This window comes from Biomphalaria glabrata, chromosome 1, assembly GCF_947242115.1.
Source record: "Biomphalaria glabrata chromosome 1, xgBioGlab47.1, whole genome shotgun sequence".
Classification (NCBI taxonomy): Eukaryota; Metazoa; Mollusca; class Gastropoda; family Planorbidae; genus Biomphalaria; species Biomphalaria glabrata.
In genome coordinates this window covers 40,731,740-40,748,827 of record NC_074711.1, presented here as the reverse complement: position 1 = coordinate 40,748,827, position 17,088 = coordinate 40,731,740, and the positions used below count along the sequence as shown (strand labels likewise).

At 32.8% G+C, this 17,088-nt stretch overlaps 2 protein-coding genes across 6 annotated transcripts in view; one reads left to right on the top strand and one right to left on the bottom strand.

Annotated features, from left to right (window-relative positions):
• Positions 1-3,396, top strand: part of LOC106051079 (uncharacterized) — a 42,383-nt gene extending 38,987 nt beyond the window's left edge. The window contains exon 8 of the mRNA XM_013206213.2: positions 580-3,396. Coding sequence (XP_013061667.2) covers positions 580-1,179 — 600 coding nt within the window. The 3' untranslated portion in view covers positions 1,180-3,396. The remainder of the gene's footprint in view (positions 1-579) is intronic.
• Positions 3,167-17,088, bottom strand: part of LOC106051078 (tyrosine-protein phosphatase non-receptor type 4-like) — a 56,121-nt gene continuing 42,199 nt past the window's right edge. For all 5 annotated transcript variants that reach the window (XM_013206210.2, XM_056036829.1, XM_056036812.1 and 2 more), the window contains 11 exons: positions 13,423-13,512; positions 12,587-12,730; positions 12,363-12,432; positions 11,037-11,194; positions 10,613-10,703; positions 10,424-10,491; positions 10,103-10,186; positions 9,488-9,828; positions 9,016-9,151; positions 8,830-8,875; positions 3,167-8,552 (listed from right to left, as the gene is read on the bottom strand). In XM_013206210.2, the coding sequence (XP_013061664.1) occupies positions 8,515-8,552; positions 8,830-8,875; positions 9,016-9,151; positions 9,488-9,828; positions 10,103-10,186; positions 10,424-10,491; positions 10,613-10,703; positions 11,037-11,194; positions 12,363-12,432; positions 12,587-12,730; positions 13,423-13,512 (1,266 nt within the window). In that variant the 3' untranslated portion in view covers positions 3,167-8,514. The remainder of the gene's footprint in view (positions 8,553-8,829; positions 8,876-9,015; positions 9,152-9,487; positions 9,829-10,102; positions 10,187-10,423; positions 10,492-10,612; positions 10,704-11,036; positions 11,195-12,362; positions 12,433-12,586; positions 12,731-13,422; positions 13,513-17,088) is intronic.

The following is a 17,088-nucleotide window of genomic DNA, read 5'->3' as shown; positions in this document are numbered from 1 at the left end:
CTTCACTTGAAATTAATATTATAAAATCAAAAGACAAACAAAATATAAAAGAAAAATGAAATCAATTCCTACTTAATTTTCAAATAATATTTAACTAAACATTCATTCATACTTTATTTGTCATTGAAATTTATTTTTTAAAAAAAAAAAGGTCAGTATGACATTCAATCAACTAGCCATTTTACTATGTCTAAAAATGTGTAGCTTGAAATAAAGGATTGAATTTTTCACTTTCTGACTTGTGTTTTTAACTTTGAAGAAAGCGTGAGCTAATGGTAGGAATGGAAAAGAAGTCTGTATTGATTACTGTGAAAAATTATACAGACATCATTTAATAATAAATTGCAAAGAATAGATTTCAATATTCAATATTCAAGTGGTAATGGCATATTTGTTATATATTGAGGCACATCTGTAATTATGATTACCCTTTAAACAAATTTTTAAACTACACCTTAATTGTAGGTGTAAGATTTAGGTTATCATATAAAATTATGATTTTTCAAAAATTCTACCAACATTCAATGTATAAAAAAAAATTTTTTTTTAATTTTCATAAATTGTATTTTTTTTGTTTAGATTGTGGCCACAGTACACAGTGATTCTGTCTATGAAACAGATGACTTTGACCATAGACTCAGCAGTGGAAGTGGTATCTCTACGTTCCTGTCTGGCAAACAGGTCAGCGACATGAGGGACCTCATCCACACTTTTCAAACAGGCAACTTCATTGTCTATGATGATCTTAACCAGCATAATTCCTCTGACCAGGCTGATATCGGTTACTACCAGAGTGCAGGTAATGAAGACATCTATGAAGATATTCGCGGAGAGGAGGCATCCTACCCCACAAGCAATAATAACAATAGGCAAAGTTCTGTCCCTAAAACTGCATATCCAATGTCCGAGAGAAACTCCAAAGAAATGAGCAACCCTTGCAGAGACAGGCGCATCTCTCCTAGCCCAGATAACTTTCATTATTGCATAAACGATGATGAGTATGCTATAGTGCATAAAACATCAAAGCCCCACAATGACAAGACCCAGCAACACAATAGTGAAGAATTCCCAATGTTGGCTGGTAGTGTGGACTTCCGACCTACTGCTGGGCCATATGACAGGTCAAGAAATTCTGCTGTTAGGTTTTCGAAAGAGGAGAAATGGAAAGACAACTTTTGAATTGAAATGTCTGAGAGAAACTTAATTCTGATGAAAAGGAATGAATGTGTGTGATTTTAAATTAGGACTTTGCATTATAGAACTTTTTTAAAATGTCAAAATACTCTTCATTTTACATGTATATATACTGTTGTATAGTGTATATATTAGTAGAACTATTAATATGAAATGATTAAAGGTGCTATCTCATTATCATCACACAGGTTCAATTTTATTTGGAGCCATCATTTCTAATGGAATTGTTCAGTAGAGATTTATGAAATTATGAAAGGTTACTAAGTCATATATTTTATTGCCCCAACAATCCAGCAGACTAAGGGATAGGTAAAAAAAAAAAAGTATCTTAAAAACTAGCAAATACCTTAACTCTATATCCCTGGTACTAGTAAATATTTTTCTAAACCAAACTCATCAATTCCTAATATTAGTAATTTAAAAATGTTAAAACTTCCCTGTAATGTAACTAAGATAGAAAATAAAATCACAAAAGCTAAATCTAATCTTGAAAACTTAAAAAAGCTAAATCTAATCATTTGAACTTAAAGTTCTAGTGAATGAAAATTTAATATCACAATAGATCATCCATAGATTATAGTTTAGGTCTTTAGTTTAAGATGTAACCTTAATTAACTAAAATAAATTAAACTGCAACTAAAACTTTATTTGTTCACTAAATTTAGTCCAAAACAAGTTGGTCACTTTGAGCTCCCACTGTGTCCACTCTGAAAGTTGCATTAAGCTTTTCAAATTAATATTCTGTATAGTTATCTAAAAGAACACTGAATGACAATTATTGATTTTGTTGATTGCTACAAAATAATTTGTTACCCCTTAGCACTACCATTTTATTTCATTTTTTTTTAAATCAGAAATTTAAAGTATTTAACATTTTTTTTTTACATTATTTTAATGACCTAAGTTTTATTAAATTATTCCTCATTTTTCATTTCAAGTAAATAGTTAATAGTCCAAATAATTTCTTCCACATATGCAAATTTAGAGCCAGGATATGAATGAGGCTATTGGTGTCATTTTTGACTTCATTGTTAAACTAGCAGGCTACATAAAAGTAGCTTTCAATTTGTATACATTTGCCTTTTCAAATATATTTACATGTAGGGCAGAACTTTAAAGGGAAACTGCCACCTGAAGTGTAATATTGTAAATTGTGTATTTTTGAGTGCCTAAAAATGATAAATTAATTTTTTTACTTTTTTAAAAAATCTTAGCTCATGTACAAAATTTCTGGCTATAATTTCAAAATAACTATTCAAATAGTTTGAACTACTTTAAGGAAGCCTACTATGTCACTATGTCTAACATTAGTGTTACTATGGTTACCAATCTGTAGCAATGTATCTTTCTTTTTTTTGTTTTTTAACCTTAATGATTATTTCAAAATGCTCTCAATAAAACAAAATACAGCAGAGCTCAAGGACTTCATTCTCCAACAGAAGGGTCTAGAGTTTCTTAAAATATACTCAGCAAATCTGATACTAAACATTTTTAAATATATGTATCCATTGTGTCGTATCCATTGTGTGCAATATTATCATAAATTATCATTACATTTCTAAACAGAATTTGATATTCATTTCTATTTCGGATGATTTTGTTGACATCTCTGTATTGGAGAAGGTGTTCATTTTGTGTTGCTTACAATTCTCAGTGCAAGTCCGAGGCAAATACAAATTTAAGTTGTATCACTGCTGTTAAAATGTTGGGTACTGCATAATGCTTTTGACTTTTGATATGGCTGGCAACAACATTTTATTTGACACTATTGTTCATGTGCTCCTCTTATCATTAACTGCTGTCAATTAAATAATTAATAGCATGGCAATTTTGTTTGTTTGACTCATTTTTGTGAGCAAATAGTTTTGCTCATATCTATTCTGCTCATAACTTTTTTGCTTACTTCAAATAAACATGAAAATAAATAAATAAAACCAAGCTCACACAAAAGAAACCAGACAACATTCTGCTCTGACATAAGTATTACCAAAACATTTGTTTAATATCTTCACATTGGAGTTTGGACAAATGTAGAATCAGATAAAAATATGTGAAGTTTTGTTTGTGTTACATAACCTTTTTTTTTTGTACATAAATTGTTGTAATGAATAAATATTTGCAACAATGCTCTCTGTAATTTGATGAAATGATGATGACATGTGTGTGTGGATGGAAACTGTTCTCTTCATTTAAAAAAAACAACAAGACTGTGCATGAATACAAAACCAATGCTGTTGATAAGATGGTTGATGAAGTCTGGGTGTGATATTGTTTCAATCAAAGTAATGATGTTTAAAAAAATGTGACAGGTGCAAAGACATAGTTATAAATGTTGTCAACATGAATGTGAACATAAAGGTCATTAATATAAAAAAGAAACAAAAATTGAAACCAAGGAATGGACTGAACAAATGTGCACATATCTACAACAAATAAAATTACCTTTGAATAAAATGTAAATCCTGGACATCAAAAGGTGTGTGAAATGGCAAAAAGGGGGAGGGATATAAGCCACAGTTTATACCAGTTTAAACAAAAAAGTATTGCAGAATGACAAAGACAAATTACTTGCTGTAGTTTCTTCCCTATTTAAGAAACAAATAATTGAACAGAAATAAATTACAGTCAATCGTAAACTATATTACAATCAATCTCTCAGCAAAATGTCATTTAGGACTGCAGCCAATTTCTAAACAATAAATAGTGAAACAATAAGGCAACAAGAACACATCTAGGAATAGCTTTGAATCTTAAACCTGACCTATTCACCCAGATAAATCTGAAGCTATTATTTTTTTTTGTAAACCCACATCCAACAAAAATCAATTGTGTTGACATCAGTTACAAATCATTTTAAGAAGCCAAAGCATTGAGAAAACATTTTATCTCCTGATAAGAAAGAAATGTTACAACAAATGTTTTACACTGACATTTATTCCAAGTATGTGCTGGCTTCTTGAACCATCAACAAGTAGCGCAAATATTAAGTTGTCACTTGAGCTGTTAAAAATGCAGACACCTCTTGAGACATTGTACTAACTAGTTGCTCATTTGTTTAGGAAGAAGAGCTTCATAAAAATGTACATTAGCAACAACTCCATTCTATTTAGGATCACAATCTTTACAAGACAATTGGTCAGTGGTTTCAGGCTGAAGATTTCTCAATAACTTAAGTTTCAAGACATTCTGATGGTTCGTTTGTTGTTTTTTTTTATTAAATACATGTATCAACTGCATTTTTGGTTATTAGCAATTCTCTTTTTTTTTTCTCTATAATATGTTTCTGTTTTTAACTATAAACAAAATTATTTTATTAAAATAAAATTTAGCAACTTTTTAAAAAATATTCTAAACAACTAAAAATCTCCTCCATACGAATGAATGATCTTATGGCTTTAAAATGTCTGTTGCAGTTAGTAACTTAATGTCAATGTCACTAAGGTGTGTCAACAATACTAATAAGTCAAATGCTATTCAAATAAAGTGGTTTAATTTTAATAAATATACTAGTACCAAACTAGCAAATTTCTTAAACATTAGCATTACATTTGAGAATTTCTGTTCAGATTATTTAACAATCTTATAAACATGTGTATTTAAACTTTCTAAAAAAAAAAAAAACACAAAAAAAAACCCCACTCATCTTTGAGTGACAAGAACAAAAAGAACTGAGATTCATCTGTTTGTTTGTAAGCTCAAAAGAACTAGAAACCGAAATTTAAAAAAAAAAAAAGTTACAAGGAGCTAAAAATAGAATAAAATGACAGTTCAAACTACAAATACATTTCTCCAATGGGTGAGAGTAACAACAAATTTCACTTAGTGAAATGAATGAACAGATACAGTAAGCTACACGTCACAGCCGTAATCAAAACAAGTTCACCCACACAATATGGAAACCCATAACCAGATTTGTTGATCTTGTACGACAGTCCAGCAAGATACTTGAAGGTCAACAATTTATTTCACATTGTGTTATCTAGTAAGATGCAAGTCCTTGAAATGTCGCAAATTTCTCTCCAAGACAAATACAAATAATGTTTTCTGATTATTAGATTCTTAAAATCAGGCATTAGGAAATATATATATATATTAATATGAAAAACAAAAAAACTGAAGCCTTCAACATTTCAAATTGTGTGAACCCTATGTGGGCATTTCAGTCATTTCCTCAACATTTATCTATATATATAACAATATATACATAATTCATACAGGTAATCTTTCTTATTTAATGTGACAGAATCAGCCATCTTGTTGAAATAAGTGTTTCCTTTAAGTCACATCATTTGAATGAAACTGAATTATTATGGACCAATTATTATTCTAGGTTAGTCATAATTAAAATTGCTTTAAGGCCTACTTTTCAAAGATCACTACTGTGAAACTGTTCTATATGAGCCACTGTGTTTTAGTAAAAGTGTCATTTTAAAAACTTATAATAATAACAAAAGCAAATTAGTGATGTCAATATTTAGATAAAAATTAGATCTATTATTAGATCATTATTCATTCAAGATGTGTTACCAACAAAGAAAAATTATTTCCCATGTAGTGTTTCTTGAATCCACAATCTTGAGTTGGTTCTCAGACACATTTAAACTGAAGGTTTCTACACCATATCATAAGCTTACCCTGGAGAGGACACTAATATGCCTTGATGTGATATGTAAGCTGTAACCAACAATCATACCTGTATAGGCTTATAGATATAAGCAACAATCATACATATGTAACCAGCATGCATACCTGTATGTTGTACACACAATGAACTATGTACAAAGCTGGTATGGACAGTTAATACTGTACACATCATTCATATGTACAGTACTTACATCATGGACAGGACCAATAAAATGGCATTATGGTCTCTCCATAGAAATGGTCTTGCCAAAAAAAAAAGTTTATACTCGAAAAGGTAATTTTAAAAAATGTTTTTCTAGTTGCTGGACTCTACATGATTTCATGATAAGTGATCATCATAGTGAAGACAATTTTATCCCTTTCATATCTTGACAATGTATTTTTGATAGCTTATAAATGGGTGATGACAATTATTAAAGCCTCAAATTTGAATAATGACGAAGTGACAAAAGTTCATTCAGATAAATCTCAGTATTACTAGTTCATGTTCAGAAACATTTGTTTTTTTATTATCTTGTAATCATTTTTTAAAAAAAGCTTTCTAGACTAGCTCAACTCAAGCTGGCATCAAATACTGCACACCTATTGAACAGGAGCACAAACTATTCTACAAGTCAATGATTTAGCCAATAAGCTGTGATTGAACACACACAAGCAGCACAAAACAAAATGGCCACTGTCTATTCAGTGCCAACTTCCAGATCAAAACATCTCAGCTTGGGACATGGAAGGGCATCCCTCAGGATTAAATTAACACTATTGGCATTCACCTTTATATTCACTTTATATACAAAACTCGAGGAAAAAAGAAGCCTCACCTTTAAGCAGTATGAATGAAAATATTGCTTGGCTAATTGTGCATGACAATGCTATAATTGTGAGAGTGAAGCACTAGATAAGGCCTGACCCACACTTTTGTCTCTGTCTTACTACATTAGAAATGTTGGCCAGCAAAACAAGAGCAACTGTTCCCAGCCAACAGAAACCAACTAGTTATAACCTCATGACATTCACAAGGACTTGATAGACTGCTACAAGGTGATCACATTCAATAGAAGGAGAAAGTTTTGTGCTTAATGTCAACAGCATTCCCATTCAAAAGGTCTAATGCCAATGAACAGTTTGAATCAAAGTAAACAGGTGTAAATGTGAATACAAGTACATAGAAATAGTAAACAAAATGCAAGTACTCTACACAAACAATGGCATGTACTTTTACACAAATGCACTTTTACAAAAAAAAATAATATATATATATATATATATATATATATAAATTATGTTAATACTCTGTGGAGCCCATATTAAACTGATTGCTTGACAATAATTTCATAACATGAACTAAGCCAATTCTTACAGCCACATTGAAATAAATACTATGTAACTCTAGGATGGAGGATTCGCACTTGTACAGCCATGCATACAGTGTTAATGATCCCCTTGACCCAAACAATTTCACAGAGATAAATACTGACCGCAATGTTGTAGACTTGAGCCACTGCTTAACAGATGTTGAAGAATATCTTTTACAATGACATCTGACTTTTTTTTCCTAAAACACAGCTGAGCTCAAGTATAAGTGATGTTCATGACTCCAAACACACCCCAAGCACTACAATGTAGTTTGATTATACCAAGGTTAGACAAAGAAAAGTGAACAGAGAAAAAAATTGAGGACTAAAACTGAAGCTAGTTCTCAAGATGTTTAAAATGAACAAAAATCTAAGGTAGAAAATAAATCAACAGATTCAGCTCCTACTTGAATCCCAACACACCAAAATGTCAGAGCTCCTAATTGTTCAAATACTTGCTAATGAAACTTGAAACTCCTTGAAATCTCAAGAGTTCTGTTCTTTCTCACAAGATTATTTTTGTCAACTGTCCCCCTGACAGGGCAGAAAGACATTATGAAGATGGGACTCAAACTTTCTGACTATCTAAACACTGGCCTATATTTTCAAAAAGCCACAGCATTAACATTGAAATCTAAGGAACAAAGTTCAAATAAATAAATAAATGACTTGTACAGCTATCTCAAACAACTGGTCAAGGAGGAAGGGGAGGCTGAACCAGTAGTTTGTAGTCTAATGCTACATTAGTCATTTGGTAAATAATACAAAAATAAATAGTTTGTAACTACTTCAGTACAAAATGTTTATAACAATATATAAATAGCTATTAGTTCTTGAGTGTACTCTATAAACAGGAGGAATGTCAATTATAATTCAATGTGTCAGTTCAAGATAATAGTTTTAGGTTTATTTACATTTTTTTGTTTCACCGTTCAATTAATTTTAGTAAAATTTTTAAAACATAATCACCTTATGAAATGCATTAAATAAATATACATATATAATAAAATGAATAATAAATATTTGAATACACTTATAAAGGTCATGAATAAAGTCTTGACAATAGCTTTAGCAATGTGTACAAGAATTGAAACATTACAACAGCAATGAATGAACCGTTCTAGCCACATCTCACATCAGATACACATTGAGGAAAACCCAAGTTGAACACCTAGTCCTCAGCCATCACTTGGAAGTGTTCCAGAACTAAAATGTGTCTACACAAGAAGAATGTTTGTTTTGAGCACAGCCTTAGCACAGCAACCAAAGCAGCCAGAACAATGAAGTAAGTACAGAGTCAATGGGAGAAGCAGGGCTCCTCCTCTCATCTCCGAAAATCTTCATGAGGTTTGACAAGTCCTTCTGCAATACAAGCAAACAAAGATCTATTAGAACAACAGATCTACCAGGAACATTCAGTTGTCTGACAGTCCACTGCTCTCTACAGAATAAAACCAATTCATTTAAAATTCACAAACTAAGCCAAGTGTTTAAAAAGCTTCTTGAGGGGAATCACTTTGAGTTGATGAGTTAAGCAATTCATATCATCTAATGGTGATGGTAGTGCTGTGTGACCAAAACAAGCCTAACTGAGCCACAAGAAAAAAGTTAAAATTTCTCAATTCATTTATGTACTTACCATTGTAAACTCTGAGAATAGCCTCACAGACAAATTTATATTGACTCTGGGAAAACAAAACAATGTGCAATGAATGATAAATATTGAGTTGTCTAATGCTTCATGTTTTAATTATTATCAATCTCTAATTCCAACTTCAAATTTAAAGTATTCTAAAATGTCTTAAAATGTGGTGAGTCAACATACAGATGTTTGAATAAGCATAGCTCGTTGGTCTCTCATTTGTCTCACAATTAATAGAGGGTTGACAGGCTGTGCTGATTCAATAAGACACATGGCGGTTTCCATTGTAATAAGAACTCCAGTTCTACCTATGCCGGCACTAACAGAAAAAAAATAAAACTACAATTAAACGGCAATTAAACTTTTTTTTTCTGAAATACCCAATTATGATAAATGTATAGGTTTTAAAAATCATAATTAAAAATGATTCCTTCAAATAATTAAATAGATTCGAAGCTGTAATGTCCAATATAATAAATATAACTAAATAAAAATCTATACAAGACAATTTTAGTTTAAGGATTCTATTATGGGGATTTTCTACTAAATCATAAAGTTCCAATTATTTCAAAATGCTGTTCCATGAAATCCTTTACTAGTAAAAGTTCCTAACTTGAAATCTTGAAAAAGCTTCTATTGTCCTAAATGTTATCACCTGCAATGAACTACTGTCGGCTCTGACATTCCATCCCGATTCTGTCTAACACGGATAACAAAATGCAGAAAGTCACTGGGGTCATCTGGCACTCCGTGATCTGGCCAAGCTATGTACTGCATGTGTCGAATGTGTCTCTCCTCACTAGTCTCAACATGAGTCAGGTTGAACTCCCTGAAGGCAAAAGAGTGAGTCTCTTCTTCCTTGACACAGGTAATCTGCAATGCCCCAAAATCTTCAGTCTCATAGAGCTGTGGCCAGTATTGGTGGCATTTTACCCTGCCCCGCTCCACTTTTGTTGTTAACATGACCACTAGAGAGGAATGCTGCTCCCACACCATCTGGAACAAAGTACAAATATTTAATTTGGTCAGTTGAAACTTAACATTGGTTACCAGAAACAGAAACATTGAGCTCTGATTATCAAAAATATTTCTGTTGATCCACTATTTCTGACATCTTGCAAACATGCTATTTCAACATATATTTCAAATAGCTTTAAAAAGGGAACCAGTCATCAAAGATACAACAAAGTTTGTACAAAAAATACAAAGATACCCTTGAGGTTTTCAATGTTAGAATAATGTTACAAGAAAGTAACTGATGAACACTAACCTGCCAAAAGTCATTACAAGTGTTGGGCAGAGGACCTTGAGCAGCTATATAACGATTTACAATGCCTGAACCTGGAATCTCCATCTGTTAATTAAGATTTGTCATGCCATTTCAAGTGATATTATTAGAAATGCAAACATTATTACAATAGGAGGAAGTTTGGCAAACAAATTTTACAAAACATACAAGAACAAATCTTTAGGTGTGCAGTATGAGGCTTAGGACAATTTAGAGTAGTGTAAATAATGAGATTGATATTTGGTAAATAGAAGGAGAATAGAAAAATGATATTGCAGATAATCTGATTAAAAGTTGACTTACATTGACAAAATTAGCATTAATGTAGTCCCCAGCAGAGCCACTTTTCAAGACAACTCTGGTCTGATCATCTAGAAAGAGAAAAGTGCAAACATGATTTTATTATTGTTTATTTCATTTTGCAAAACCTTATTATTATTTTTTGTTATTTAACAGCTGGCAGTACTTTCTGTCTAAAAACCTGCCACTTACAAGGTGAGATGTCTCTGTATCTGTTTTTATTGATGTTCACTTCTAGTCTGGCAGCATTCAGAGTCAGTCCAGGCTTCTTCCTGTACAGTTGCTTTTAGATACAAGAGAAAGAACAATGTTTTTTTTATTACAAGCAACATATTACAATTAAAAACATCACAATTTTCTACAATAGGTACAAGCAAAAATTAAAAGACATTTGTCAAAAGTTTAACCACAATATGTCCGCTGAAGATAAACTTTGTTGCACTTTTTGACTAAAACTCAATGACCTGAACATTTTTTTATTTGAGATATTACAAAAATGATCAAATGTGGCGGATGTACTACTTTAAATTCTTCAAACAGGAAACAGGAAAGATAATCAGCCTTTAAAGTCTAAGGAAAAGATACTATTGAGCACAAAACATAAAGTGCTTCTAACCTCAAACTGAGCAATAGCAGCCCCACTTTCTAGGCTTTCCTGGAGGAGCATGAGAGAAGAGTCAAGTGTGTTGGCCGAAGAAGCAGACGAAGCGATTTGGTGTGTTTCTGGGATGTAACTGAAATCTGGTTCATCTGTTTGGTCTTCACCAACATACACTGATGAACAGACATTAGAACATAATGTTTTAGGAATTAGAAAGCATCAAAACAAATTGGGTTCAACATCTTCAACTATGTAGTCAATGACTAGCAATAAGATGGGATTTGGAAAGATGGTGCCCAAAAAAATGGAATGATTGAGGATGGTCTAAAATCTAAAATAACTGTAAAACCCACTGACCTAAAGTGATGCTAATTTGAGATAACCCAAAAACAGTCAAAGAGAGAATACATAAACAATGCAATATTTAAGGATGGCCATAGATTAAATCTAAGAAAATGGAAACAAAAAAACTAAAACAAATAAACACTACTTATCTCATTCATGTTAAACCTGTTACACAAAATAAAAACTCAAAATACCTAGGTATTATAATAAATGAAAAACTATCATGGAATCCCCACATTGATGAAATTATTTTAAAAAATCAAACAAAGCTTTATGGTTTATTGAATGAAATTTCTACAAATCAAATGCGAACATAAAACTAAAATGTTATTGGTTAGACCAGTAATGGAATAATAAATATGCATCCTCTGTTAGGGACCCCTCGAATCAAGAAAACATTAAGAAACTGGAAAAGACACATAATAGAGCAGTGAGATTCATAACAAACGAATATTCATATTTAATTAGAGTAACACCTTTAGTAAAATTATTAAATTTAGAGACTCTTCAGGATAGAAGACTTAAGTAAAGTAGCAATTATACATAAAACATTGAACCATAATCTTCAAATAAAAACCTAATAAAATACTCAGAAAGACACAAAGATAAAGGTACATTCCTTATTCCATATGCTAGGACAAAGTTGTACAATTACTCCTTCTTCCCTAGTGCTATTAGAGCATGAAATAGGTTGCCTAAGTCAGCAAGGAAAAAAGTGACAGTTTAACTCCTGACGAGATTGAACTAGGGACATGATTAGGATGTAATCCTGTTTATTGAAGTAACAAATGTATTTCATAAGATAAGAAGATGAGATTTAGTTTCTTTAACAAACAATGGTGTTATGTGGTGTAAGCTATTTAGAAAAGTAACAATTACACAAATGGCCCAATCTTAAATACAAGACAAGCTAGAGTACAGATAAAAGATGCTTGTGAAAATGAATAAAATACAAAATAAAACATGATGACAGTACATCAAACAAAATATACTCACCATTTGGTCTAATGACTAAGGCTAACTCCCCAGAATGTGTCTCTCTTGATGCTTTAATAAACATGACAACCTGTGAATAGAGACAGTGAACAGCTTTGATACATGAAACAAAAATTGTGTGGCTAAAATTATTCCTGCTCCCATTAATTCTTAAGAACAAGACATCTAAAAATAAAAATAGCTCAAGTGGAGACAACTGTCAAACTTTAAAAAAAAAGAATTACCTGCTCATGGGTATGTTGAGATACATCCCGGCCATTGATGAGCAAAACTTGATCTCCTTCATTCAAGCGAGGAATAGCCAGGTCAGCTGGAGTGTTAGGAGCCACTCTAGAAACTATTATAGGCATGCCTTGGTCAGCACCACCCTAAAAGAATAAAGATTGCCTATTAATCCATAGTGTACTTTAGGAGCACAACAATGTGTTGATAGAAAATCCTATTCTATTGAAACAACACAACAAATTACATAATATCTAAAACCTGATGTTCTCATGACTAATGAATTAAAAAAAAACATTTAAAATCTTGTTTCCTATACAAAACTGTTTCCTACAGTTTTTTTAAACTTGCATAGTCAAATTTAACAGGAGCTAATAATATTTATTATTCAAGAAAGAGATAAAAATAATTTTAAAAAGAAATGAGAATTGAGTGTGAATGTCAACAGATCCTAAAAAAGACAAACAACGAGACTAAAGGATGAGGAAACTTTGCTAAGGGGATCAACATTATTTTACATTTCTGGATCTTGTTTTTCAACTTTCATTTTCAAGTTACTGTGTAGATTCTTACAAATCCATTGTCAACAGCACAACAACTGCATGATTTTACTTGAACTATATCTTGGAGACAATGGACTGAGTTAGAAAAAGACTTTTTTTATACTTGATTTAATAATGATATTCTAGTTACATAAAAAAAAACTTTAAAAAAAGAACTTCACATTACTTTCTGAACATCTCTAGTGAATTTCAAACCAGACAATTTGATCCCACCAGGAAAAAACTCATTATTTAAGGAATAAAAAGGTGAGGAACAACTTGGGTTAACCCATTACCTTAACATTAAATCCAAATCTGCCTTTTTCATCTGGTTTCATCCGGATGGTAACCAAGCCATGTCCATCTGCAAAACCATTCCCATTAGTCTGTAAGCAGAAGAAAAAAAAAGTTGTAAACAAAACAATTGACTTTCTCAAAATGTACACATATAATAAAACAAAAAAAAAAACAAGTATCAGTAAAACAATCTTTATATAAGGTGCAAATATAGAATTTGTAATGGAGCTCTTTCTAACATCAATATTGATTTGGCTCAGATAACTAAGGGGTCCAACACATGTTGAGTTTATCAACATATATTGAAAACCCAGCCAACACTGTTTCAGGAATCAGATCTAGAAGACCTAAAGGAAGGATGCAGTTAAACAGTCTGTCACAAGTCCAAAGTGTTCTGTTGTTACAGATAAATAAATAAAATACTGTAGACATTAATCAATAATAACAATAATAATAACAGAGACTTTGTGTTTACACAAGTAGACATAAGAAGACTATCTTTTTTTATCGCCTCACTTCCTGTTAATTACTTTCTCACAAAACATTCACAACAAACAATGACGTAATATAAACATATTAGCACACAAAGTATTTAAAGCAAAGATTATATCAGTTCTTTCTCTACACTAATGTTTCTGCAGTTTTCCCTCTCATGTCAAATTACTTATTCCTGAAGCCAGTGTGCACCAAGAAGCTAGAAGGGGGATAATCCTATATTGTGCTGGTTTTAATAGGATTACAAAACTGAAGAGTAATGAAAAATTATATTTAATTGGCCCCACTTTCTTTTTTACTTTAAATTGTTTTGTTTAATTAGGAACATAATAATATTTATATACATAATATATAGGCACATATATTAATGAAATTATTTAAACAATTGAAATAAAATTCCTCACTTCCTAATTACTACTTGTTGTCTCTTACCTTATAAATTACAAATGTTCCTTCAAAGGAAAAGATGTCCTATATATATATATAATATGTCCTATGCATATCCATGTGTTAATCTAGTCCTGCATTGTAATTAGAGACCTAAACTCTGATACCTCATTGCTTTTCCTGAGTGATTCAGGCAACCCATTCCATGCTTAAATGTCACTAGGCAGGAGTACTTGTACAATTTTTTATATCAGTCGAGTATTTAGTATTTGTAAGTTATTTATAAGATTAGCTTGAACATGTTGATTCTACTTGCTTTCTAGTCTACAATTTAAACAAAAGGAACAATTTAATTTTTTAAAATGTTAATAAAATGTCAGAAGAAAATCTTCTACTCTACAAAACAAGTCTGTAACACTAGAGGTAGTTGTGTTGTAATATTATTATGTGCCGCACAGATATTAAGCCAAAGTCTTTTGACACAAGTAAATGTTAGAAAAAAAAGTATGTTTAGGAATCAATTCAATGAATGAGAATAACTCAACAATTCTCTTGCAATCAATGCTGGCCTATTTAGTTAAGGATACTTAGACAACCATTAGAAGCAGTGTCATGGTATGTCCAACAACTACAAATAAGACATACTAGTACAGTGTTGAAGAAAATCGGTAGAAGTAGTGTCATTCTATGGACAGAGCTACAAACAGACTAGAGAAGTTCAAAAAAAGAATGAAATAATTTGATTTGGCACTTTGGTAAACAGGCAAGCATGTTGTAATATAGACAGGCAAGCATGTAAGTACAGAGATAAGTGATTCAGCATACTATTCTACCAAATGGTGTGGGGGGGGGGGGGGGGGGAGAGAGGAAGGGGGTGCCTCCTACTACTAGTGAAGGGGGAGAGCAACAGTGTGCTCTTCCTCCTCACAATTTGAGGACATTTGTATAGAACATTTCTTTTTACTAAGATCCTTTTTATGCACAAACCTTCTTGCTCAGGATACCCATTACCTATGTTAGCCTATTAAAAAAAAGATGCATAGAAGCACTTCATTATCATAATAATGTAAGCCATATTTCCTTGATGTTGCTTAGTCTCCTCCCCCCCCCCCCCCCACGCTACACGTGCCATGACCCAGTTCTGTCAAGTTATTCTAGTCTCTACGTGCTGCCTTAACGGAATGTCAAGCTACATATTCATATACTTCTCTTAGACCCTTTAACACCAGTGTGTGTGTGTGTGTGTGTGTGTAGCTACATGTTCATATTTCTCTCTTAGATCCTTTAACACCAGTGTGTGTGTGTAGCTACATGTTTACATTCCTCATTGAGCCTTTAACACTGGAGTATGTTTGTGTGTGTGTTGCGTGTAACAGGGTGAAGGGGGTGAAATCACACAAATAAAGCTCAGAGTGTTTTAAGAATTAACTTGCCAGTTAAGACCTAGAGCAACATCTCTTAACAAATGTGAAAGGACTTGATTTACTGAGACCTTTGCCTACAAACGTGGTGCTATTCTTCTGTTCAATATTCAAGTCTATCTAAGCATCCTCCCCTCCCCCCCCCCCCCCCCCACAAGCAACACTGAGAGATTCTGAGATTTTATTGACTTCTTGCTTTTAGTCATGCTTGTGTTTAGATACAATGTATGAGTAAAGTATTATTATTATATATTATTATTATCTGTATGTAACGTCAGCTTCGGTTGGGTCAAACAAGAAGGTCAAGAGTGGTCAGGTGAAATACAGCACTTACCAAATCTTGGAAATGGAAGAGACCAGAACATCTGTATTACGAGTTTCATGGATACATCCCCCCCCCCCAAACCACACGAGGGAAATTCACCATGGAGGAGACAACCAATAACTTTGGGAGAAATTGTGTGAAAAAAAAGAAAAATAATAATGCATTGCCCCCCCCACTCGCCCATTTGCCGCTGTATTAATGGCAAGTATCTCCTCGTAGATTTCTTCAATGAAGTCGCCTTCGTACTGCTTTATTATGAGATTTGAGCCATAACATGACAGACTAGTTTTTGTTAAAAGCTGTACGTCACGTCAGAATTTGAATCTTGTCCCGCCAACTATTCTAATCAATCAACCTGTTAGTGTTGCACAATGTGACATCAGGGGAAAACTAAAAAGCTGGCCAAGATTTGTCCCCTGTCAACTAAGAACTGATGTACAACCTGGCAGGGGCTAAGGTACGTCTCTCTTCAGGTTTGAAATAAAACTGTCTCCTGCTCATACGTTTGTAAAGAGGACTCTTTGGTTGGGACTACAAACTTCCAAGCACCAATCAAGTTAGAATCAAGTTTGTTTTCACGGGGTTACTATTTCATGTCAAAATAAACAGTCCAGAAATGAATGACATCTAAATCTAATGCTAATGAAAGGATCAATTGAGTGTCGGTTCCCACTGGACTACTTACAGCAGCTGCCTTGTCCTGAGGGACACCCACCAGGCTGAAGGCTAGAGATGAACCAATACGACATTGACGAACGACCACACGGTGCAGGCCACGCTGCTGCTCAGCTGGAAGTGGGAGGTTCTTGGGCAGCCGCTGAGCAACGAGTTTCTGACTGCTACGACCAGGCCGACCGCTGAAAGGGCTTGCCATAAAAATCAACATTGTTGGCCGACGCGAATGCCACCTCTGTCTTCCGACAGATGCGACATGTCAGTGACATGGCAACCCTTTTGTCAATTGAAAGTGGCAGCCAAAACTTTCTGATATTGACTGTTTATTGTTTAATCCAGAATTTCTTCCCTTTGTTATGTTG